The following is a 26,778-nucleotide window of genomic DNA, read 5'->3' as shown; positions in this document are numbered from 1 at the left end:
GTGATTAGATGGGATAGGACATGGTGATTAGGTGGGATAGGACACGGTGATTAGATGGGATAGGACACGGTGATTAGGTGGGACAGCACACGGTGATTAGGTGGGATAGGACATGGTGATTAGTTGGGATAGGACAGGATGATTAGGTGGGATAGGACATGGTGATTAGGTGGGATACACTATTAATTGTTTTAACCTATGTACTTCTATTTGAAGCTATTAATATATACAAAATTAGGAACTTTTATTACCTAAAAGCTGGTGGGTTTCACCATTAGATATGACCAACCAAAGTTACATTGGTCTTTTTATCGTATTTACGTATTTTCACATATTTTGTTGTTTCGTTTGATACTTTCTTGCTCACCATTTATTGACACTAATGACCTGTTGAGTGTAGATGGGTCATTAGTATAATAACAATAATAATGTTGTAAATCGGTAGGTAATTGTCATCGGTACAATAATTATGAAATGGCGTAAAACAATCAATATCTCCTTTGTTATGATTATGAAACAGAGTAAAATTGTTATTTCTTTAAGTAGTTCAGTGTGGAGTCTTTACAAGTAGATCAGTGTGGAGTCTTTACAAGTAGATCAGTGTGGAGTATATACAAGTAGATCAGTGTGGAGTATATACAAGTAGATCAGTGTGGAGTCTTTACAAGTAGATCAGTGTGGAGTCTTTACAAGTAGATCAGTGTGGAGTCTTTACAAGTAGATCAGTGTGGAGTCTATACAAGTAGATCAGTGTGGAGTCTATACAAGTAGATCAGTGTGGAGTCTTTACAAGTAGATCAGTGTGGAGTCTATACAAGTAGATCAGTGTGGAGTCTATACAAGTAGATCAGTGTGGAGTCTTTACAAGTAGATCAGTGTGGAGTCTATACAAGTAGATCAGTGTTGTTAATGAATACGTTACTGGTACTGTTATCATGCAATACTACTCGTTTGAGTGGAAACTAGAACGTCAATACTGCTGCACTGACGCCACAGCAGAAACAGTTCCGACTGCTTGACTCTGATTTTAAACCTATCAATTTAAAATTCTGTAAACGAATTAAAACAACAAATAAATCGTTTCGAGAAACAAGCAATAAAGCATTGGCAGTTCGACACAGTGTATGTGGGAACATGATCACCAAGTACACAGACGAGAGGGAGTTGTCCTCTCATGTCGTAGTAGCATAAGTCTCCAGTAGAGTTGGCGGACCAGAGGGAGTTGTCCTCTCATGTTGTAGTGACATAAGCCTCCAGTAGAGATAGCGGACGAGAGGGAGATGTCCTCTCATGTTGTAGTAACATCAGTCGCCAGTAGAATGGCGGACGAGAGGGAGTTGTCCTCTCATGTTGTAGTAACATGAATCTCCAGTAGAGATAGCGGACGAGAGGGAGATGTCCTCTCATGTTGTAGTAACATCAGTCGCCAGTAGAGATGGCGGACGAGAGGGAGTTGTCCTCTCATGTTGTAGTAACATGAGTCTCCAGTAGAGATGGCGGACGAGAGGGAGATGTCCTCTCATGTTGTAGTAACACGAGCCTCCAGTAGAGATAGCGGACGAGAGGGAGTTGTCCTCTCATGTTGTAGTAACATGAGTCTCCAGTAGAGATAGCGGACGAGAGGGAGTTGTCCTCAAATGTTGTAGTAACATGAGTCTCCAGTAGAGATAGCGGACGAGAGGGAGTTGTCCTCAAATGTTGTAGTAACATGAGCCTCCAGTAGAGATGGCGGACGAGAGGGAGTTGTCCTCATGTTGTAGTAACACGAGTCTCAAGTAGAGATGGCGGACGAGAGGGAGTTGTCCTCAAATGTTGTAGTAACATGAGTCTCCAGTAGAGATAGCGGACGAGAGGGAGTTGTCCTCTCATGTTGTAGTAACATGAGTCTCCAGTAGAGATAGCGGACGAGAGGGAGTTGTCCTCAAATGTTGTAGTAACATGAGTCTCCAGTAGAGATAGCGGACGAGAGGGAGTTGTCCTCTCATGTTGTAGTAACATGAGTCTCCAGTAGAGATAGCGGACGAGAGGGAGTTGTCCTCAAATGTTGTAGTAACATGAGTCTCCAGTAGAGATAGCGGACGAGAGGGAGTTGTCCTCTCATGTTGTAGTAACATGAGTCTCCAGTAGAGATAGCGGACGAGAGGGAGTTGTCCTCTCATGTTGTAGTGACACGAGTCTCTAGTAGAGATGGCGGACGAGAGGGAGTTGTCCTCTCATGTTGTAGTAACATGAGTCTCCAGTAGAGATAGCGGACGAGAGGGAGTTGTCCTCAAATGTTGTAGTAACATGAGTCTCCAGTAGAGATAGCGGACGAGAGGGAGTTGTCCTCTCATGTTGTAGCAACATGAGTCTCCAGTAGAGATGGCGGACGAGAGGGAGTTGTCCTCAAATGTTGTAGTAACACGAGTCTCCAGTAGAGATAGCGGACGAGAGGGAGTTGTCCTCAAATGTTGTAGTAACATGAGCCTCCAGTAGAGATGGCGGACGAGAGGGAGTTGTCCTCAAATGTTGTAGTAACATGAGTCTCCAGTAGAGATAGCGGACGAGAGGGAGTTGTCCTCTCATGTTGTAGTGACACGAGTCTCTAGTAGAGATGGCGGACGAGAGGGAGTTGTCCTCTCATGTTGTAGTAACATGAGTCTCCAGTAGAGATAGCGGACGAGAGGGAGTTGTCCTCAAATGTTGTAGTAACATGAGTCTCCAGTAGAGATAGCGGACGAGAGGGAGTTGTCCTCTCATGTTGTAGCAACATGAGTCTCCAGTAGAGATGGCGGACGAGAGGGAGTTGTCCTCAAATGTTGTAGTAACACGAGTCTCCAGTAGAGATAGCGGACGAGAGGGAGTTGTCCTCAAATGTTGTAGTAACATGAGCCTCCAGTAAAGATAGTGGACGAGAGGGAGTTGTCCTCTCATGTTGTAGTAACATGAGTCTCCAGTAGAGATAGCGGACGAGAGGGAGTTGTCCTCTCATGTTGTAGTAACATGAGCCTCCAGTAGAGATAGCGGACGAGAGGGAGTTGTCCTCAAATGTTGTAGTAACACGAGTCTCCAGTAGAGAAGGTAGACGAGAGGGAGTTGTCCTCTCATGTTGTAGTAACATGAGTCTCCAGTAGAGATGGCGGACGAGAGGGAGTTGTCCTCTCATGTTGTAGTAACATGAGTCTCCAGTAGAGATAGCGGACGAGAGGGAGTTGTCCTCTCATGTTGTAGTAACATGAGTCTCCAGTAGAGATAGCGGACGAGAGGGAGTTGTCCTCTCATGTTGTAGTAACATGAGTCTCCAGTAGAGATGGCGGACGAGAGGGAGTTGTCCTCTCATGTTGTAGTAACATGAGTCTCCAGTAGAGATAGCGGACGAGAGGGAGTTACCCTTTCATGTTGTAATAACATGAGTCTCCAGTAGAGAAGGACGAGAGGGAGTTGTCTTCTCATGTTGTAGTAACACGAGCCTCCAGTAGAGATGGCGGACGAGAGGGAGTTGTCCTCTCATGTTGTAGTAACATCAGTCGCCAGTAGAGATAGCGGACGAGAGGGAGTTGTCCTCTCATGTTGTAGTAACATGAGTCTCCAGTAGAGATGGCGGACGAGAGGGAGTTGTCCTCTCATGTTGTAGTCACACGAGTCGCCAGTAGAGATAGCGGACGAGAGGGAGTTGTCCTCATGTTGTAGTAACATGAGTCTCCAGTAGAGAAGGACGAGAGGGAGTTGTCCTCTCATGTTGTAGTAACATCAGTCTCCAGTAGAGATAGCGGACGAGAGGGAGATGTCCTCTCATGTTGTAGTAACACGAGTCTCAAGTAGAGATGGCGGACGAGAGGGAGTTGTCCTCTCATGTTGTAGTCACACGAGTCTCCAGTAGAGATGGCGGACGAGAGGGAGTTGTCCTCTCATGTTGTAGTAACACGAGTCTCCAGTACAGATGGCGGACGAGAGGGAGTTGTCCTCTCATGTTGTAGTAACATGAGTCTCCAGTAGAGATAGCGGACGAGAGGGAGTTGTCCTCTCATGTTGTAGTGACATGAGCCTCCAGTAGAGATGGCGGACGAGAGGGAGTTGTCCTCTCATGTTGTAGTAACATCAGTCTCCAGTAGAGAATGCGGATGAGAGGGAGTTGTCCTCTCATGTTGTAGTGACACGAGTCTCCAGTAAAGATAGTGGACGAGAGGGAGTTGTCCTCTCATGTTGTAGTAACATGAGTCTCCAGTAGAGATAGCGGACGAGAGGGAGTTGTCCTCTCATGTTGTAGTAACATGAGTCTCCAGTAGAGATGGCGGACGAGAGGGAGTTGTCCTCTCATGTTGTAGTAACATGAGTCTCCAGTAGAGATGGCGGACGAGAGGGAGTTGTCCTCTCATGTTGTAGTCACACGAGTCTCCAGTAGAGATAGCGGACGAGAGGGAGTTGTCCTCTCATGTTGTAGTAACATGAGTCTCCAGTAGAGAAGGACGACGAGAGGGAGTTGTCCTCTCATGTTGTAGTAACATGAGTCTCCAGTAGAGATAGCGGACGAGAGGGAGTTGTCCTCTCATGTTGTAGTAACATGAGCCTCCAGTAGAGATAGGTGGACTGAGAGGGAGTTGTCCTCTCATGTTGTAGATATGTGAATGCATGAGCTTACATCAATGACAAGTTTGCTGGATAAAGGTTTTTTCATTAACATGTTATTTACCTTTGCCACCAGATATTTAGCCTGTTTATAACCAGTGTGTTTGAAATGTGTGTGAAATGAGTATTTTCTTTTTTTTCCAAGATTTAATATCACCATTAAACCTTGTTTCAGCTTCATTTGAATTTACCTGTATTTCTTTTTGTGCGAGTCTTCAACAACATACAATTTGAAATGTACATAGAGGCCTTAGCCACATGTCCGTTAAACATCAATCATTCTGGTTTTGTTTGTTCAGAAATCATGTAAAACGAACCTGTGTATCTTTAGTTCTGTCATGGATGTTCTGGTCATCAAAGCTTACAATGGTTTAGTATTCAGATCCATTACACCACTGTGTGTTATACCCATATCTCCTACATTTCTCACTAAAAAGTCTTTCTTACCAATTTACATTAAGTTTTATTTCCACTTAAACGCCAGTAGTGACACCTACATAATGAAGCTATTTCAGTAAGAGAAAAGACAAACACTAGAAAAAAATAATTTATTGTAAAAAAATAATGATTCAACATTTCCATCATGATTGATATTGTCTACACATCTAACCTAGAGAAAAGTCACACATCAACATTATATACATGTATGTACAAGAAGGTTTGGTCTGCACATCAAAAAAAAGACAATGACATCACATCCAAACAAAAGACAATGTTATCAGATCTAAACAAAAGACAATGTCATGAGATCCAAACAAAAGACAATGTCATCTCATCCAAACAAAACACAATGACATCTCATCCAAACAAAAGACAATGTCATCTCATCCAAACAAAAGACAATGACATCTCATCCAAACAAAAGACAATGACGTCTCATCCAAACAAAAGACAGTGTCATCTCATCCAAACAAAAGACAATGACATCACATCCAAACAAAAGACAATGTCATCTCATCCAAACAAAAGACAATGTAATGTCATCTCATCCAAACAAAAGACAATGTCATCAGATCCAAATAAAAGACAATGACATCTCATCCAAACAAAAGACAATGACATCAGACCCAAACAAAAGACAATGTCATCACATCCAAACAAAAGACAATGTCATCACATCCAAACAAAAGACAATGTCATCTCATCCAAACAAAAAACAATGTCATCTCATCCAAACAAAAGACAATGTCATCAGACCCAAACAAAAGACAATGTCATCAGATCCAAACAAAAGACAATGTCATCACATCCAAACGAAAGACTATGTCATCAGATCTTAACAAAAGACAATGTCATCAGATCCAAATAAAAGACAATGCCATCTCCTCCAAACAAAAGACAATGTCATCTCATCCAAACAAAAGACAATGTCATCTCCTCCAAACAAAAGACAATGACATCTCATCCAAACAAAAGACAATGTCATCTCATCCAAACAAAAGACAATGACATCTCATCCAAACAAAAGACAATGACATCAGACCCAAACAAAGAATCTTAAAGAGATTAGTAACCTAGAATGACATTATAATAATGTTCATACATGATAGTCAATTAATCTAATGTCACTATAGCATATTAACTAAATTAAAAATTCAATGAAAAATATCCATGGACATCCAGCATAGTTAATTTTTAATACAGTATTAGACTATTTCTTTAGAACAAGAAAGACATTAGATTTTATTAGAGTTTTACAATATATCAATATATATGAAATAGAAAATATTTTAAAAGTCATTTAAACATTTCTGGACATGTTTATTAACAGTTGTCCTATCACATCATCTTTGTCTCAGATGAATCTTTAACGTTGCTATATATCATGCCATCGATACGATCTATAAACAAAGGTACGTCTACGGACAACCGCCCGTCGATCATCATTGATTTATCAAACATCGGCAGACATACTCACCACAGGGATTAGATATAACTTTCAAAATCAACTTAAAAATCGACCATTCCAATAACCAAAGGTAAACTATCACACCTCATAACAGCTGTAACCACACACGAAATCACACTGGAATTATTTACAAAGTAATTAATGTAAACTAACAGATCTGTACAAAACACACTGGACGGTTGTTGTTTACATATGTCATATTACTGACTCCAGTCTCCTGTAATATTTACCTATATATCCTATGGACCCTAAACATCACAACAATTAGGAACGTTTACTGTGTAAATAGATCTAGAGAGTTTGTAAGCATGGTTAAACCCCATAACTGACGAAGGCACCTACGTATAGGTCAGTGAAGATAAAAAAACATACACCGTAACATGTGTGTTTTATAAAAAAAAATAGATAACATTCAAAAGTGGACATAGAAATATCCATATTCTTCTTCATAGTCAAACATCATTTGACAGAAGACGCATACAGAGGTAACAAATTTTCTATAAATGAACATTTTATGAGTTTACTTCTTTCACAGACCATTAAAATGATTAATTGGAATTTGTACATCATCTGCACCCTTGCGGTTTTTCAACACACCCCAAAAATGTTTGACAAAGAAAATATTTAAAAGTAAATATACAAAATAAATACATAATGCTACCTCCCAGACTATAATGCACTTAAAGATATTTGTCTGGTTGAAGGATTAGAAGCGAATGTTGTATGAGGGAATGTTGTGTTGTGAATGTTGTATGAGAGAAGGTTGTGTTATGTTATTAGAGTTTTACAATATATTAATATATACGGAAAGTCATTAGATGAGATGTTGTATGTGGGAATGTTATGATGTGAATGTTGTACAAGGGAATGTTGTGTTGTGTTTGTTGTGTGGAAGTTGGGTATTTTACATGTGTGTGCATGTGTGCATAGGCCTATGGAATGTTTTGTAAGTTGTATGATCTGGCCGTGCATTTTCCCACTCCTACTACATTTGTATAAGGGAATGTTGTGTTTATTATGCATGTACCTCCTATTATGCTGAGCTCCCCTTACCCTGCCCACTGAATAAAGACAATCACCATAACTATATCACAGAATCTTTGAGTGTTGTACGTGACAATAACATGTTGTTCACAAGCTAAAACTCACAGAAAATGTATCATGTTTACATCATATACAATTCCAGTTATAGCTTCGTTCAAATATTTCATTATAGTTCAACAGTTCAGAACTTTAATGGAAGTTAATCAGAAAGCCATTCAGTTGGAACAGTTCTTGTAATGGATATGGACTCCTTGTGATGCTATGTCCACTACAGAAAACTGGAAAACAGCAAATCCGTGACACGCAGCTCCTAAAGGGGAGAAAAAAAGGGGATATCAAATCCGTGACACGCAGCTCCTAAAGGGGAGAAAAAAAGGGGAATATTAAATCTGTGGCACGCAGCTCCTAAAGGCGAGAAAAAAAGGGGAATATTAAATCTGTGACACGCAGCTCCTAAAGGCGAGAAAAAATGGGGAATATTAAATCCGTGACACGCAGCTCCTAAAGGCGAGAAAAAAAAGTAATATCAAATCTGTGACACGCAGCTCCTAAAGGCGAGAAAAAAAGTAATATCAAATCCGTGACACGCAGCTCCTAAAGGGGAGAAAAAAAGTAATATCAAATCCGTGACATGCAGCTCCTAAAGGGGAGAAAAAAAGGGGATATCAAATCCGTGACATGCAGCTCCTAAAGGGGAGAAAAAAAGTAATATCAAATCCGTGACATGCAGCTCCTAAAGGGGAGAAAAAAAAGGGGAATATCAAATCCGTGACATGCAGCTCCTTAAGGGGAGAAAAAAAAGTAATATCAAATCCGTGACACGCAGTTCCTAAAGGGGAGAAAAAAAGAGAATATCAAAGGTCATATCAATAGAGAATCAATGATCACAATAGTTATATAATGATACTTATTTGTCATAATAAGCTCCACAGCAGTGTATGTATACTTCATCACTTAGAAACCTTACAGAAATTGTTCTACTGCTAGCCTTATACCTCCCATCTTCGCTAGTCAAGGTTTCTGATTACGTTACACTCCACGAACCCTTGGCAGATATAGTTATGTTTAAACGTCACGCCTTGGAATCCCAGGACACCCAGTCAAATCACATTTTACATTCAGGCTTAGTTTCGCAGTAAACAAAAATTGCGGCGCCCAGTACAGAGCTACCTTGTCGACTATGTCATGGCATTTTACCTAAATACAGAGACGTACAATCTTTGGGGAAACATTCACTGCTAGAGAGCCAGAACTGACGACTATATCTGTCAAGGGTTCATGGAGTGTAACATAATCAGAAGCCTTGGCTATAGTGAAGATGTATATATCCATGATAGTGTTTAACGACAAACAAACCCATTTATAACACCCTCGTTTGTGTAACTCGGGTGCTAAACTTGAACAGCCATGCTTCCCCTATAAATCAGTATACCAACTCATATTAAAGAATTTATTTTATTGCATTTTTGCAAGGGAAATAAAGAAACTTATCAACTGATAAAGCTTATATTTTCACTGCAGCAACAAGCAGTGAAAATATAAGATTTTGCAGTGAAAATATAAGATTTGCAGTGAAAATATGTTTTTTTGTTTTTGACAATCAGAGCGAACCTTTGTTTCCAATCAAAGTAAAGATAGATAAATAAGTTATTTTGCTGCATTTCTGAAATATTCAGAATATATTTTTCATAAAATACTCAATTGACGTTAGCTTTTCATTCTCATGTGTTCTTATTACAGCAGAAAACGCTTAAATTGTGCTGATCAGTCCTTTCCAAATGGCGCCGTCAAGTTGACGTGGAGTTATGTCACAAAGAGATGGCGTCATAAATCTTGTTACTGATTCCGACACTTTTTGACACTATTAATTTTTCTATGTTTTTAATTTTGTTTTTTAGCATTAAAATGCAATAAAAAGAAAATTGGATGGTTGAATATTACATGTACATATGTATTTCACTTGTACGATTGAATATTGATATATTTCACTCGTGCTTCAGAACTCACCAACAATGCCTGCATTGTTAACAGTTATTACAGCCCCACTAAACGTTGGGTAGAACTCTTTAATAGGAATCAGAGCTTTCTCCGCAGCTGTGTTTGGATCTACGCCCATCGACATCAGGTTGACGGCATTGAATCTGTCATGTAAAGAAAATCTAGAGTTTAAACATACAAACAGAGAATCTGTCACGTACACAAAAATTACAGTTGAACCAACATACACATGATTGGGAGTGATTGATGGATGGGGGAAAGAATATTTTATCATTATTTTTATCATTCTTCCAAAATAACATCTGTTTCTTTCATTTTGATATAGCTTCTTAGGATATGATTTAACACAACACTGAGATTGTAGAAACAACATATAATACACAACACATTGACGGGATGTTTGGTACCTTAACGTAATAGTCACATGCAACGTATGTTACATTTGTGTGGTGTGAATATATTTAACATAATTATACAAATACTTGACTTTCCAGGCCTGTCATGAGTATTATATACATCATACTACATTATATTTCTGTGTGGTCTGTATGATTGCATTACTAGAATAAATATGGAGCAGGTAATTGAACGATACGTGCTTGGTATGGAATGAAAAGCATGCAACATTCTTATTCATGCAATCAAACCTTTCACACATGTAACACTGCATGATTAATTAAATTTAAATCACTGCCTCCACAACGGAACCCTGGACCTACTAGTCTTACGCTCAACCGATTGAGCTAAACAGAAGATCCCTCTAGCCGAGCAGTATATTTCCACTACATTTTAGTACATATATAAAATGTATTTACCAGGGTAACATAATCCCCCTCAAGTATAGAATTCGTCCTCAAATTCAAGAGTCCCTACATGTACTTACGACGGTAGAAATCTCATCATGACATCTCCCTCTCACCCCTCCTCTCTGTACTTACGACGGTAGAAATCTCATCATGACATACCCCTCTCACCCCTCCTCTCTGTACTTACGACGGTAGAAATCTTCATCATGACATACCCCCCCTCCCCCCTCCTCTCTGTACTTACGACGGTAGAAATCTCATCATGACATACCCCTCTCCCCTCCTCTCTGTACTTACGACGGTAGAAATCTCATCATGACATACCCCTCTCACCCCTCCTCTCTGTACTTACGACAGTAGAAATCTCATCATGACATACCCCTCTCACCCCTCCTCTCTGTACTTACGACGGTAGAAATCTCATCATGACATCCCCCTCTCACCCCTCCTCTCTGTACTTACGACGGTAGAAATCTCATCATGACATACCCCTCTCACCCCTCCTCTCTGTACTTACGACGGTAGAAATCTCATCATGACATACCCCTCTCACCCCTCCTCTCTGTACTTACGACGGTAGAAATCTCATCATGACATACCCTCTCACCCTCCTATCTGTACTTACGACGGTAAAATCTCATCATGACATACCCCTCCCCCTCCTCTCTGTACTTACGACGGTAGAAATCTCATCATGACATACCCCCTCATCTCTCTGTATTACGACGGTCGAATCTCATCATGACATACCCCTCCTCACCCCCCTCTCTGTACTTACGACGGTTAGAAATCTCATCATGACATTACCCTCTCCCCCCCCCCCCCCCTCCTCTCTGTACTTACGACCGTAGAAATCTCATCATGACATACCCCTCTCACCCCTCCTCTCTGTACTTACGACGGTGACGAAATCTCATCATGACATTGACCCTCTCCCCTCCTCTCACTACGACGTGAAATCTCATCATGACATCCCCCCCCCCACCCCTCCTCTCTGTACTTACGACAGTAGAAATCTCATCATGACATACCCCTCTCACCCCTCCTCTCAGTACTTACGACGGTCGAAATCTCATCATGACATCTCCCTCTCCCCCCCCCCCCCCCCCCTCCTCTCTGTACTTACGATGGTAGAAATCTCATCATGACATACCCCTCTCACCCCTCCTCTCTGTACTTACGACGGTAGAAATCTCATCATGACATCCCCCTCTCTCCCCTCCTCTCTGTACTTACAACAGTAGAAATCTCATCATGACATCTCCCTCTCACCCCTCCTCTCTGTACTTACGACGGTAGAAATCTCATCATGACATACCCCTCTCACCCCTCCTCTCTGTACTTACGATGGTAGAAATCTCATCATGACATACCCCTCTCTCCCCTCCTCTATGTACTTACGACGGTAGAAATCTCATCATGACATACCCCTCTCACCCCTCCTCTCTGTACTTACAACAGTAGAAATCTCATCATGACATACCCCTCTAACCTCTCCTCTCTGTACTTACGACAGTAGAAATCTCATCATGACATACCCCTCTCACCCCTCCTCTCTGTACTTACGACGGTAGAAATCTCATCATGACATACCCCTCTCTCCCCTCCTCTCTGTACTTACGACGGTAGTAACCTCATCATGACATACCCCTCTCCCCTCCTCTCTGTACTTACGACGGTAGAAATCTCATCATGACATACCCCTCACACCCCTCCTCTCTGTACTTACGACGGTAGAAATCTCATCACGACATACCCCTCACCTCTCCTCTCTGTACTTACGACGGTAGAAATCTCATCATGACATACCCCTCTCAACCCTCCTCTCTGTACTTACAACAGTAGAAATCTCATCATGACATCTCCCTCTCACCCCTCCTCTCTGTACTGAAGACAGTAGAAATCTCATCATGACATACCCCTCTCACCCCTCCTCTCTGTACTTACGATGGTAGAAATCTCATCATGACATCCCCATCTCACCCCTCCTCTCTGTACTTACGACGGTAGAAATCTCATCATGACATACCCCTCTCACCCCTCCTCTCTGTACTTACGACGGTAGAAATCTCATCATGACACACCCCTCTCACCCCTCCTCTCTGTACTTACGACGGTAGAAATCTCATCATGACATCCCCCCTCTCACCCCTCCTCTCTGTACTTACGACGGTAGAAATCTCATCATGACACACCCCTCTCACCCCTCCTCTCTGTACTTACGACGGTAGAAATCTCATCATGACATACCCATATCCCCTCCTCTCTGTACTTACGACGGTAGAAATCTCATCATGACATCTCCCTCTCACCCCTCCTCTCTGTACTTACGACGGTAGAAATCTCATCATGACACACCCCTCTCACCCCTCCTCTCTGTACTTACAACAGTAGAAATCTCATCATGACATACCCCCCTCACCCCTCCTCTCTCTACTTACGACGGTAGAAATCTCATCATGACATACCCCTCTCCCCCCTCCTCTCTGTACTGACGACGGTAGAAATCTCATCATGACATACCCCTCTCACCCCTCCTCTCTGTATTAACGACGGTAGAAATCTCATCATGACATACCTCTCTCTCTCCCCTCCTCTCTGTACTTACAACAGTAGAAATCTCATCATGACATCCCCCTCTCACCCGTCCTCTCTGTACTTATGACATTAGAAATCTCATCATGACATACCCCTCTCCCTCCTCTCTGTACTTACGACAGTAGAAATCTCATCATGACATACCCCTCTCTCCCCTCCTCTCTGTACTTACGACGGTAGAAATCTCATCATGACATACCCCTCTCACCCCTCCTCTCTGTACTTAAGACATTAGAAATCTCATCATGACATCCCCCTCTCTCCCCTCCTCTCTGTACTTCATGACATACCCCTCTCCCTCCTCTCTGTACTTACGACGGTGGAAATCTCATCATGACCTACCCCTCTCACCCCTCCTCTCTGTACTTACGATGGTAGAAATCTTATCATGACATCTCCCTCTCACCCTCCCTCTCTGTACTTACGACGGTACGAAATCTCATCATGACATACCCCTCTCACCCCTCCTCTCTGTACTTACGACGGTAGAAATCTCATCATGACATACCCCTCTCACCCCTCCTCTCTGTACTTACGACGGTAGAAATCTCATCATGACATACACCCCTCTCACCCCTCCTCTCTGTACTTACGACGGTAGAAATCTCATCATGACATACCCCTCTCACCCCTCCTCTCTGTACTTACAACAGTAGAAATCTCATCATGACATCCCCCTCTCACCCCTCCTCTCTGTACTGACGACAGTAGAAATCTCATCATGACATACCCCTCTCACCTCTCCTCTCTGTACTGACGACGGTAGAAATCTCATCATGACATCTCCCTCTCTGCCCTCCTCTCTGTACTTACGACGGTAGAAATCGCATCATGACATCTCCCTCTCACCCCTCCTCTCTGTACTTACGACGGTAGAAATCTCATCATGACATACCCCTCTCACCCCTCCTCTCTGTACTTACGATGGTAGAAATCTCATCATGACATACCCCTCTCACCCCTCCTCTATGTACTTACGACGGTAGAAATCTCATCATGACATACCCCTCTCACCCCTCCTCTCTGTACTTACGACGGTAGAAATCTCATCATGACATACCCCTCTAACCTCCTCCTCTCTGTACTTACGACGGTAGAAATCTCATCATGACATACCCCTCTCACCCCTCCTCTCTGTACTTACGACGGTAGAAATCTCATCATGACATACCCCTCTCTCCCCTCCTCTCTGTACTTACGACGGTAGTAACCTCATCATGACATACCCCTCTCCCTCCTCTCTGTACTTACGACGGTAGAAATCTCATCATGACATACCCCTCACCCCCTCCTCTCTGTACTTACGACGGTAGAAATCTCATCATGACATACCCCTCACCTCTCCTCCTCTGTACTTACGACGGTAGAAATCTCATCATGACATACCCCTCTCACCCTCCTCTCTGTACTTACAGCAGGTAGAAATCTCATCATGACATACCCCTCTCAACCCTCCTCTCTGTACTTACAACAGTAGAAATCTCATCATGACATCTCCCCTCTCACCCCTCCTCTCTGTACTGAAGACAGTAGAAATCTCATCATGACATACCCCTCTCACCCCTCCTCTCTGTACTTACGATGGTAGAAATCTCATCATGACATCCCCATCTCACCCCTCCTCTCTGTACTTACGACGGTAGAAATCTCATCATGACATACCCCTCTCACCCCTCCTCTCTGTACTTACGACGGTAGAAATCTCATCATGACACACCCCTCTCACCCCTCCTCTCTGTACTTACGACGGTAGAAATCTCATCATGACATCCCCCTCTCACCCCTCCTCTCTGTACTTACGACGGTAGAAATCTCATCATGACACACCCCTCTCACCCCTCCTCTCTGTACTTACGACGGTAGAAATCTCATCATGACATACCCCTATCCCCTCCTCTCTGTACTTACGACGGTAGAAATCTCATCATGACATACCCCTCTCCCCTCCTCTCTGTACTAACGACGGTAGAAACCTCATCATGACATACCCCTCTCACCCCTCCTCTCTGTACTTACGACGGTAGAAATCTCATCATGACATCCCCCTCTCACCCCTCCTCTCTGTACTTACGACGGTAGAAATCTCATCATGACATACCCTTCTCCCCTCCTCTCTGTACTAACGACGGTAGAAATCTCATCATGACATCCCCCTCTCACCCCTCCTCTCTGTACTTACGACGGTAGAAATCTCATCATGACATACCCCTCTCACCCGTCCTCTCTGTACTTACGACGGTAGAAATTCTATCATGACATACCCTTCTCACCCCTCCTCCTCTGTACTTACGACGGTAGAAATCTCATCATGACATACCCCCCTCTCACACCCTCCTCTCTGTACTTCAACGGTAGAAATCTCATCATGACATACCCCTCTCACCCCTCCTCTCTGTATTAACGACGGTAGAAATCTCATCATGACATACCTCTCTCTCTCCCCTCCTCTCTGTACTTACAACAGTAGAAATCTCATCATGACATCCCCCTCTCACCCCTCCTCTCTGTACTTACGACAGTAGAAATCTCATCATGACATACCCCTCTCTCCCCTCCTCTCTGTACTTACGACAGTAGAAATCTCATCATGACATACCCCTCTCTCCCCTCCTCTCTGTACTTACGACGGTAGAAATCTCATCATGACATACCCCTCTCACCCCTCCTCTCTGTACTTACGACGGTAGAAATCTCATCATGACATACCCCTCTCTCCCCTCCCTCTCTGTACTTACGACGGTAGTAACCTCATCATGACATACCCCTCTCACCCCTCCTCTCTGTACTTACGATGGTAGAAATCTTATCATGACATCTCCCTCTCACCCCTCCTCTCTGTACTTACGACGGTAGAAATCTCATCATGACATACCCCTCTCACCCCTCCTCTCTGTACTTACGACGGTAGAAATCTCATCATGACATACCCCTCTCACCCCTCCTCTCTGTACTTACGACGGTAGAAATCTCATCATGACATACACCCCTCTCACCCCTCCTCTCTGTACTTACGACGGTAGAAATCTCATCATGACATACCCCTCTCACCCCTCCTCTCTGTACTTACAACAGTAGAAATCTCATCATGACATCCCCCTCTCACCCCTCCTCTCTGTACTGACGACAGTAGAAATCTCATCATGACATACCCCTCTCACCTCTCCTCTCTGTACTTACGACGGTAGAAATCTCATCATGACATCTCCCTCTCACCCCTCCTCTCTGTACTTACGACGGTAGAAATCTCATCATGACACACCCCTCTCACCCCTCCTCTCTGTACTTACAACAGTAGAAATCTCATCATGACATACCCCCCTCACCCCTCCTCTCTCTACTTACGACGGTAGAAATCTCATCATGACATACCCCTCTCCCCCCTCCTCTCTGTACTGACGACGGTAGAAATCTCATCATGACATACCCCTCTCACCCCTCCTCTCTGTATTAACGACGGTAGAAATCTCATCATGACATACCTCTCTCTCTCCCCTCCTCTCTGTACTTACAACAGTAGAAATCTCATCATGACATCCCCCTCTCACCCCTCCTCTCTGTACTTACGACAGTAGAAATCTCATCATGACATACCCCTCTCTCCCCTCCTCTCTGTACTTACGACAGTAGAAATCTCATCATGACATACCCCTCTCTCCCCTCCTCTCTGTACTTACGACGGTAGAAATCTCATCATGACATACCCCTCTCACCCCTCCTCTCTGTACTTACGACGGTAGAAATCTCATCATGACATACCCCTCTCTCCCCTCCTCTCTGTACTTACGACGGTAGTAACCTCATCATGACATACCCCTCTCACCCCTCCTCTCTGTACTTACGATGGTAGAAATCTTATCATGACATCTCCCTCTCACCCCTCCTCTCTGTACTTACGACGGTAGAAATCTCATCATGACATACCCCTCTCACCCCTCCTCTCTGTACTTACGACGGTAGAAATCTCATCATGACATACCCCTCTCACCCCTCCTCTCTGTACTTACGACGGTAGAAATCTCATCATGACATACACCCCTCTCACCCCTCCTCTCTGTACTTACGACGGTAGAAATCTCATCATGACATACCCCTCTCACCCCTCCTCTCTGTACTTACAACAGTAGAAATCTCATCATGACATCCCCCTCTCACCCCTCCTCTCTGTACTGACGACAGTAGAAATCTCATCATGACATACCCCTCTCACCTCTCCTCTCTGTACTTACGACGGTAGAAATCTCATCATGACATCTCCCTCTCTGCCCTCCTCTCTGTACTTACGACGGTAGAAATCTCATCATGACATCCCCATCTCCCGTCGACGCTGATCCTCCCACTCCATTCCGAGCGTATGCTCCTGCTCCCATGATTGGTGAGTCTCCCACTCTCCTACAACAATAGAAACAAACAACTGTATACCCCTCAGTTAACGTAGACAGCTCCTACAACAATAGAGACAAACAACTGTATACCCCTCAGTTAACGTAGACAGCTCCTACAACAATAGAGACAAACAACTGTATACCCCTCAGTTAACGTAGACAGCCCCTACGACAATAGACAAACAACTGTATACCGCTCAGTTAACGTAGACAGCTCCTATAACAATAGAGACAAACAACTGTATATCCCTCAGTTAACGTAGACAGCTCCTACAACAATAGAGACAAACAACTGTATACCCCTCAGTTAACGAAGACAGCTCAAACAACAATAGAGACAGACAACTGTATACCCCTCAGTTAATGTAGACAGCTCCTACAACAATAGAAACAAACAACTGTATACCCCTCAGTTAATGTAGACAGCTCCTACAACAATAGAAACAAACAACTGTATACCCCTCAGTTAACGTAGACAGCTCCTACAACAATAGAGACAGACAACTGTATACCCCTCAGTTAACGTAGACAGCTCCTACAACAATAGAGACAAACAACTGTATACCCCTCAGTTAAGGTAGACAGCTCCTACAACAATAGAGACAGACAACTGTATACCGCTCAGTTAATGTAGACAGCTCAAACAACAATAGAGACAGACAACTGTATACCGCTCAGTTAACGTAGACAGCTCAAACAACAATAGAGACAAACAACTGTATACCCCTCAGTTAACGTAGACAGCCCCTACAACAATAGAGACAAACAACTGTATACCCCTCAGTTAACTTAGACAGCTCCTAGAACAATAGAGACAGACAACTGTATACCCCTCAGTTAACGTAGACAGCCCCTACAACAATAGAGACAGACAACTGTATACCGCTCAGTTAACTTAGACAGCTCCTAGAACAATAGAGACAGACAACTGTATACCCCTCAGTTAACGTAGACAGCTCAAACAACAATAGAGACAGACAACTGTATACCCCTCAGTTAACGTAGACAGCTCAAACAACAATAGAGACAGACAACTGTATACCGCTCAGTTAATGTAGACAGCTCCTACAACAATAGAGACAAACAACTGTATACCCCTCAGTTAATGTAGACAGCTCCTACAACAATAGAGACAGACAACTGTATACCCCTCAGTTAATGTAGACAGCCCCTACGACAATAGACAAACAACTGTATACCGCTCAGTTAACGTAGACAGCTCCTACAACAATAGAGACAGACAACTGTATACCGCTCAGTTAACGTAGACAGCTCCTACAACAATAGAGACAAACAACTGTATACCGCTCAGTTAATGTAGACAGCTCCTACAACAATAGAGACAAACAACTGTATACCGCTCAGTTAATGTAGACAGCCCCTACAACAATAGAGACAAACAACTGTATACCCCTCAGTTAACGTAGACAGCTCCTACAACAATAGAGACAAACAACTGTATACCCCTCAGTTACTGTAGACAGCCCCTACGACAATAGAGACAAACAACTGTATACCGCTCAGTTAACGTAGACAGCCCCTACAACAATAGAGACAAACAACTGTATACCCCTCAGTTACTGTAGACAGCCCCTACAACAATAGAGACAAACAACTGTATACCGCTCAGTTACTGTAGACAGCCCCTACGACAATAGAGACAAACAACTGTATACCCCTCAGTTACTGTAGACAGCCCCTACAACAATAGAGACAAACAACTGTATACCCCTCAGTTACTGTAGACAGCTCCTACAACAATAGAGACAAACAACTGTATACCGCTCAGTTAATGTAGACAGCCCCTACAACAGTAGAGACAAACAACTGTATACCCCTCAGTTACTGTAGACAGCCCCTACAACAATAGAGACAGACAACTGTATACCGCTCAGTTAATGTAGACAGCCCCTACAACAGTAGAGACAAACAACTGTATACCGCTCAGTTAACGTAGACAGCCCCTACAACAATAGAGACAAACAACTGTATACCCCTCAGTTAACGTAGACAGCCCCTACAACAATAGAGACAAACAACTGTATACCGCTCAGTTAACGTAGACAGCTCCTACAACAGTAGAGACAAACAACTGTATACCGCTCAGTTAATGTAGACAGCTCCTACAACAATAGAGACAGACAACTGTATACCGCTCAGTTAACTTAGACAGCTCCTAGAACAATAGAGACAGACAACTGTATACCGCTCAGTTAACGTAGACAGCTCCTACAACAATAGAGACAAAAAACTGTATACCGCTCAGTTAACGTAGACAGCTCCTACAACAATAGAGACAGACAACTGTATACCCCTCAGTTAAGGTAGACAGCTCCTACAACAATAGAGACAGACAACTGTATACCCCTCAGTTAACGTAGACAGCCCCTACAACAATAGAGACAAACAACTGTATACCGCTCAGTTAACGTAGACAGCTCAAACAACAATAGAGACAGACAACTGTATACCCCTCAGTTAACGTAGACAGCTCCTACAACAATAGAGACAAACAACTGTATACCCCTCAGTTAACGTAGACAGCTCAAACAACAATAGAGACAGACAACTGTATACCGCTCAGTTACTGTAGACAGCTCCTACAACAATAGAGACAAACAACTGTATACCGCTCAGTTAATGTAGACAGCTCCTACAACAATAGAGACAGACAACTGTATACCCCTCAGTTAACGTAGACAGCCCCTACAACAGTAGAGACAAACAACTGTATACCCCTCAGTTAACGTAGACAGCTCCTACAACAATAGAGACAGACAACTGTATACCGCTCAGTTAATGTAGACAGCCCCTACAACAATAGAGACAAACAACTGTATACCCCTCAGTTAACGTAGACAGCTCCTACAACAATAGAGACAAACAACTGTATACCCCTCAGTTAACGTAGACAGCTCCTAGAACAATAGAGACAGACAACTGTATACCCCTCAGTTAACGTAGACAGCCCCTACAACAGTAGAGACAAACAACTGTATACCCCTCAGTTAACGTAGACAGCTCCTACAACAATAGAGACAGACAACTGTATACCGCTCAGTTAATGTAGACAGCCCCTACAACAATAGAGACAAACAACTGTATACCCCTCAGTTAACGTAGACAGCTCCTACAACAATAGAGACAAACAACTGTATACCCCTCAGTTAACGTAGACAGCTCCTACAACAATAGAGACAAACAACTGTATACCGCTCAGTTAATGTAGACAGCTCCTACAACAATAGAGACAGACAACTGTATACCCCTCAGTTAACGTAGACAGCTCCTAGAACAATAGAGACAGACAACGGTATACCGCTCAGTTACTGTAGACAGCTCCTACAACAATAGAAACAAACAACTGTATACCCCTCAGTTAACGTAGACAGCTCCTACAACAATAGAGACAAACAACTGTATACCCCTCAGTTAAGGTAGACAGCTCCTACAACAATAGAGACAGACAACTGTATACCCCTCAGTTAACGTAGACAGCCCCTACAACAGTAGAGACAAACAACTGTATACCGCTCAGTTAATGTAGACAGCCCCTACAACAATAGAAACAGACAACTGTATACCGCTCAGTTAACGTAGACAGCTCCTACAACAATAGAGACAAACAACTGTATACCGCTCAGTTAACGTAGACAGCTCCTACAACAATAGAGACAAACAACTGTATACCGCTCAGTTAATGTAGACAGCCCCTACAACAATAGAGACAGACAACTGTATACCGCTCAGTTAATGTAGACAGCCCCTACAACAATAGAGACAAACAACGGTATACCCTTCAGTTAACGTAGACAGCTCCTACAACAATAGAGACAAACAACTGTATACCGCTCAGTTAATGTAGACAGCTCCTACAACAATAGAGACAGACAACTGTATACCGCTCAGTTACTGTAGACAGCCCCCTACAACAATAGAGACAAACAACTGTATACCGCTCAGTTAACGTAGACAGCTCCTACAACAATAGAGACAGACAACTGTATACCGCTCAGTTAATGTAGACAGCTCCTACAACAATAGAGACAAACAACTGTATACCGCTCAGTTAACGTAGACAGCCCCTACAACAATAGAGACAAACAACTGTATACCGCTCAGTTAACGTAGACAGCCCCTACAACAATAGAGACAAACAACTGTATACCGCTCAGTTACTGTAGACAGCTCCTACAACAATAGAGACAGACAACTGTATACCGCTCAGTTAACGTAGACAGCTCAAACAACAATAGAGACAAACAACTGTATACCCCTCAGTTAACGTAGACAGCTCCTACAACAATAGAGACAGACAACTGTATACCGCTCAGTTAACGTAGACAGCTCAAACAACAATAGAGACAAACAACTGTATACCCCTCAGTTAACGTAGACAGCTCCTACAACAATAGAGACAAACAACTGTATACCGCTCAGTTAAGGTAGACAGCCCCTACGACAATAGAGACAAACAACTGTATACCCCTCAGTTACTGTAGACAGCTCAAACAACAATAGAGACAAACAACTGTATACCCCTCAGTTAACGTAGACAGCTCCTACAACAGTAGAGACAAACAACTGTATACCGCTCAGTTAACGTAGACAGCTCCTACAACAATAGAGACAGACAACTGTATACCCCTCAGTTAATGTAGACAGCTCCTACAACAATAGAGACAGACAACTGTATACCGCTCAGTTAACGTAGACAGCTCAAACAACAATAGAGACAAACAACTGTATACCCCTCAGTTAACGTAGACAGCTCCTACAACAATAGAGACAAACAACTGTATACCGCTCAGTTAATGTAGACAGCTCCTACAACAATAGAGACAGACAACTGTATACCGCTCAGTTACTGTAGACAGCTCAAACAACAATAGAGACAAACAACTGTATACCCCTCAGTTAAGGTAGACAGCTCCTACAACAATAGAGACAGACAACTGTATACCGCTCAGTTAACGTAGACAGCTCAAACAACTGTATACCGCTCAGTTACTTACTGTAGACAGGAATAATGTGTTAACATAGATATTATACATATCTATAGATAACATGACAATTTAGGAATTCTACAGTCCCTAATAAATGTGAAATGATGTGCCAAGAGATCACAGTAGAGCCCTAACAACTTGGTCAAAATATAGGTCAAATCAATATTTGATTTCTTTACCGGTGCTTTATATTTGAGGACTTTATATTTGAGGACGTGACAGCAGAATGTTTATATCTGAGATATATGGTATTTGTTTCGTGAGTGAGACATCCCCTCCCCCTGTATGGGGACATAAATTATATTGAAGACTCACCCCAAGGCCCCATCCTTTGCAGCTTTCCAATGTTAACATGCATGGGAATAAAATATGTCCTTTTTTTGTTAAAATAAAAAATCAAAGGGACTAACTTTTGGTAAATGATACACTAGCTTGCCTAGGTGAACTGATACCAGGTATGACTGTCTAGTGACAAGTAGTGTAGGAGATAGAGCCCGGAGAAAGATTGAATACACAAACTTTTTCTATTGATGATAACACGAAACAACCTACAAAATAGATACATGTACTCATTTCCCAAGGATCAACACTAATATTTATATTATGTAGATAACTAATGACTTACCCTGGGATTTTATGATCTAGCCCGTTTGTGGTTGTTCCCGCGGCAACATGTCCATTAGCATCAATAGCTACCATTCCTATGGTGTCGTGATTTCTCCTCTGCACATTGTATCTCTTACGTGAATTATCTCCCTTGGTGTAACTCTCTTTTAGCCCCAAAGATGAATATGGCCCGCAGTTGTGTTTGGGGTCTGGTGTGACACTCTGAGGAAAATAATTTACAGAGATTTTATTGATTTTTTGTTTTCAAATTCACCATAAACAATGTAGTGCATTTGTATGTATACTACTAGAAACGCTTAAAAATGTGATGTTTACAACTCAAATATTACAAAACATTTCTGAACCAGACTTAAGCTAAGCAGGTTTTACAGTATACACATGTAGGTATGTACAAGTGATATTTTGTCAAATTTAACATCCACGTAAAAAAATAAACAGCTTCGAAATTTCGGGTGAAAGGGTCACTAAGTAAAAAAAACCTTACAATGAATCTCATATAACAACTATCTTTTTATTGAATTTCATATGTTGGCATTCTATGCTTTAACCCTGTTTCATATGAAACTCGCCATAAAATCAATAAACTCATCGATTAGATAAAACATTACATCTACACTTGTGTAATAAATATCCTTCACTCATTACCTCAATATATAAATTATATATAAAAACATATTTTACAAAATACCTAATACTTTTTTGTATTATATAGTGTATAGTTGATATACGATATAATAGATCACTGATCGGTAGATCACAATGTAAATCCAAATAAAATTCAACTATTGTTTATAGTGAATTTCTTTCTCATGTGTTTGTAAGGCGAGTGATTTGTAGTATATAAAGTTGACCGGTAGAATTAACAGCCACGTTCACTAAAAAGCCTACTAAGTATGACAAAAGTGTGATATAAAGCCAATGAAAATATATCGAAAGCAATGCAACATCCTGGTATACGTAAAAGGTGAGAAAATCATGACAATATTATGCAACACTGACCAACCAGTTACATATACATTATCAATGACTTTACATTCACATTAACCAATAATCAGTGATGATTTTCTAACTGATTCCATACACTAGTGTGTAAACCAATATTATATACAACATCTGGTACCTTTCTGAAGTTTGGTTGACAATGGTAACTTTTCCAGTCCTTGTAGATTTTATCTGATCGAGATGTAGACAAGTTTTCTTCTTTGAATCCCATTTCCACAGCAAACTTTGTAGCTAAAGATAAACAGATAAAAATCTAAATTTTAACATTCTGTGAAAATACAAACATTGAAGGGGGGATAACTCTGTCAACAATAACTTGATTTGCAAACACATTATTAAACAAAACAAAAACATGACAGTAATCTCCCCTGGAAATATCTCCGGCTGCGGTCATAGTAATCAAATATATAGACAAATGAATTTTGACTTGGACAAGAAGGAAGACAATCATGATATAATTTTTGCATGACAGCAGTTTAGTTAAACATGCATTTAGCCATAATGCAATGTTTATGATATAGATGAAATTTCGGGCAAAATTACCTAACTCTCCAACCAGCAGTGAATGTCCAGTGTGGTCCATCACAGCCCTGGCCACACCAATAGCATCCTTTATACGACGTATACATCCAACAGCTCCCACTTCCATTGTTTTCCTAAACATGCAACAAAACAATTCACACATGGTTGGTAAGGAGTACAAATTAGCTAGCTGCGATAACGAAGCTCTGGACGACGGACGGACAATTTCTGACAGATGGTCGTCGTCAGAGCAATGTAGGCAGGGTATGAATATTCGTTCTACAAATTAGCTGTTGACTATTTACAACACATATCATAATAACTATTACAATTATTTTACATAATTTTCACACACCTTTTCACAAGTTTTTTTCTTAAACTCTTTCTGATTTTTAACAAAAATATGCATGGTTAAACACTTAATTATTTTGACTAATAAAATCTGTCAATTTTACCCATCCATAATCATAGCATCAAGAGTGACCTCCCCTTCTTCATCGGGATCTCCACCATAGCCAACTGTGCCATCACACTGCTGCGTCTGACACACACGACAACCAGCTACAACAGCATCCACACTGCTGCCCTTCTCATTGTACAGACGAGTCCAGGCTTCAAACAACATACAATACTATTTTATCAGATTGTCAAGCCAAAGTGTCAAAAAATCCTAAATTATATGATTCAATCAATTATGAATTTTCAAATGTTAAAAATAAATTCCTGATATTGTATTACTTAACATGGTATACATACCGCTTTCTGCTATAGGCAAAACTAAATTTCCGGTGTAAACACACAATCGGAAAATTCCAAAATTTAAAATCTGGAACCAATTATTTTTTCTTAACAAATGTGAAGCCTATATATACTTCTTCATATTACCAATTGCCCCCCCCCCCCCCCCCCCCCCCCCCCAAGGTCAACAGATAGACGGGCTATTAAAATTCCTAAAGCAAAGATGGTATAACAGAAAATAGAAAAATACTAGTCTACAATAACTTTCAAAGCCTGAGCTAGTAAGGTGACGTTATATAGCTCTTCTTTTAATAATACATAATAATACATATCGCCTCACCTCCGACTGTCGCGTTGGTAAATGGCCAAGTGTTGACAACAATAGGTACACCCGCAGACACCGCAAAAAATAAATACAGCGTGGATACCACTAGATACAGCAAAACATCCATGGCAGCGGCCATCTTCATGTCATGTGACTTTATTTGAACGACATGGTAAAATAGAAAACGGACTCGGTCCGGATAAGTGTACTAGGGTGCTGATCATTGGCAATAGAGTCTCTCTTTAGTTAAATTATCACCTGCCGGAGTTAGACTGAAAGATTTCTTTGAGAAAAAACAAGATTTTTAAATTTTTGGGCTTAGAATATTTCTGCGTTAAGTTTTTGGTGCAAGTGTTGAAAGGTATTAATACATCACTTTATAATTGGCTTAGGGTGCTGATAATTGGCAATAGAGTCCCTCTGGAGTTAAACTATCCCCGCCAGAGTTAAACTAAAATATTTTTTGGGGGGGAAAACAGATTTTTCAAATTTTTGGACTTAATATTTCTGCGTTAAGTTTTTGGTGCAAGTGTTAAAAGGTTTTAATACGTCACTTTATAATTGTACTAGGGTGCTGATATTTGGCAATAGAGTCCCTATGGAGTAAGACAATCCCTTCCTGGAGTAGGTACGTCTATGGGGTTTGCTATCCCCAGGATGGTACGTCTGTGGGGTTTGTTATCCCCACGATGGTAAGTCAGTGGGGTTTGCTATCCCCACGTTGGTACGTCTGTGGGGTTTGTTATCCCCACGTTGGTACGTCTGTGGGGTTTGCTATCCCCACGATGGTACGTCTGTGGGGTTTGCTATCCCCACGATTGTACGTCTGTGGGGTTTGCTATCCCCACGATGGTACGTCTGTGGGGTTTGCTATCCCCACGATGGTACGTCTGTGGGGTTTGCTATCCCCACGATGGTACGTCTGTGTGGTTTGCTATCCCCACGATGGTACGTCTGTGTGGTTTGCTATCCCCACGATGGTACGTCTGTGGGGTTTGCTATCCCCACGTTGGTATGTCTGTGGGGTTTGCTATCCCCACGATGGTACGTCTGTGGGGTTTGCTATCCCCACGTTGGTATGTCTGTGGGGTTTGCTATCCCCACGATGGTACGTCTGTGGGGTTTTCTACCCCATGATGGTACGTCTGTGGGGTTTGCTATCCCCACGATGGTACGTCTGTGGGGTTTGCTATCCCCACGTTGGTATGTCTGTGGG

General features: G+C 42.1%; 1 protein-coding gene across 2 annotated transcripts; it reads right to left on the bottom strand.

Moving 5' to 3' along the window:
* Positions 1-5,138: 5,138 nt before the first annotated feature.
* On the bottom strand, positions 5,139-25,708 carry LOC117328699 (N(4)-(Beta-N-acetylglucosaminyl)-L-asparaginase-like). 2 transcript variants are annotated; one of them, XM_033886191.1, is made up of 8 exons: positions 25,578-25,708; positions 24,955-25,111; positions 24,521-24,633; positions 24,096-24,208; positions 22,974-23,176; positions 17,242-17,349; positions 9,566-9,699; positions 5,139-7,868 (listed from the first exon to the last, which is right to left on the bottom strand). In XM_033886191.1, exons 1-8 carry the CDS (start codon positions 25,705-25,707, stop codon positions 7,774-7,776), a joined length of 1,053 nt encoding a protein of 350 aa, XP_033742082.1. In that variant the 5' UTR covers position 25,708; the 3' UTR covers positions 5,139-7,773. The 2 variants fall into 2 exon arrangements, with proteins under 2 accessions (XP_033742082.1, XP_033742083.1); XM_033886192.1 differs by lacking the exon at positions 5,139-7,868 and adding an exon at positions 7,890-8,152.
* Between the last annotated feature and the right edge of the window lie 1,070 nt (positions 25,709-26,778).

The sequence above is a fragment of the Pecten maximus genome, chromosome 6 (genome assembly GCF_902652985.1).
Source record: "Pecten maximus chromosome 6, xPecMax1.1, whole genome shotgun sequence".
NCBI classification, from domain to species: domain Eukaryota; kingdom Metazoa; phylum Mollusca; class Bivalvia; order Pectinida; family Pectinidae; genus Pecten; species Pecten maximus.
This window is presented reverse-complemented; position numbering and strand designations above follow the sequence as displayed.

Bases quoted from the DNA above. Each gene is read 5' to 3' on its own strand.
- LOC117328699 (XM_033886191.1), bottom strand. From the start codon at position 25,707: ATGAAGATGGCCGCTGCCATGGATGTTTTGCTGTATCTAGTGGTATCC. The intron at 24,634-24,954 runs GTAAAATTGACA...TTGCATGTTTAG, and splicing joins GATGCTATGATTATGGATGG to GAAAACAATGGAAGTGGGAG. The intron at 7,869-9,565 runs GTGAGTTCTGAA...TCTCCCCTTTAG, and splicing joins TAACAATGCAGGCATTGTTG to GAGCTGCGTGTCACGGATTT.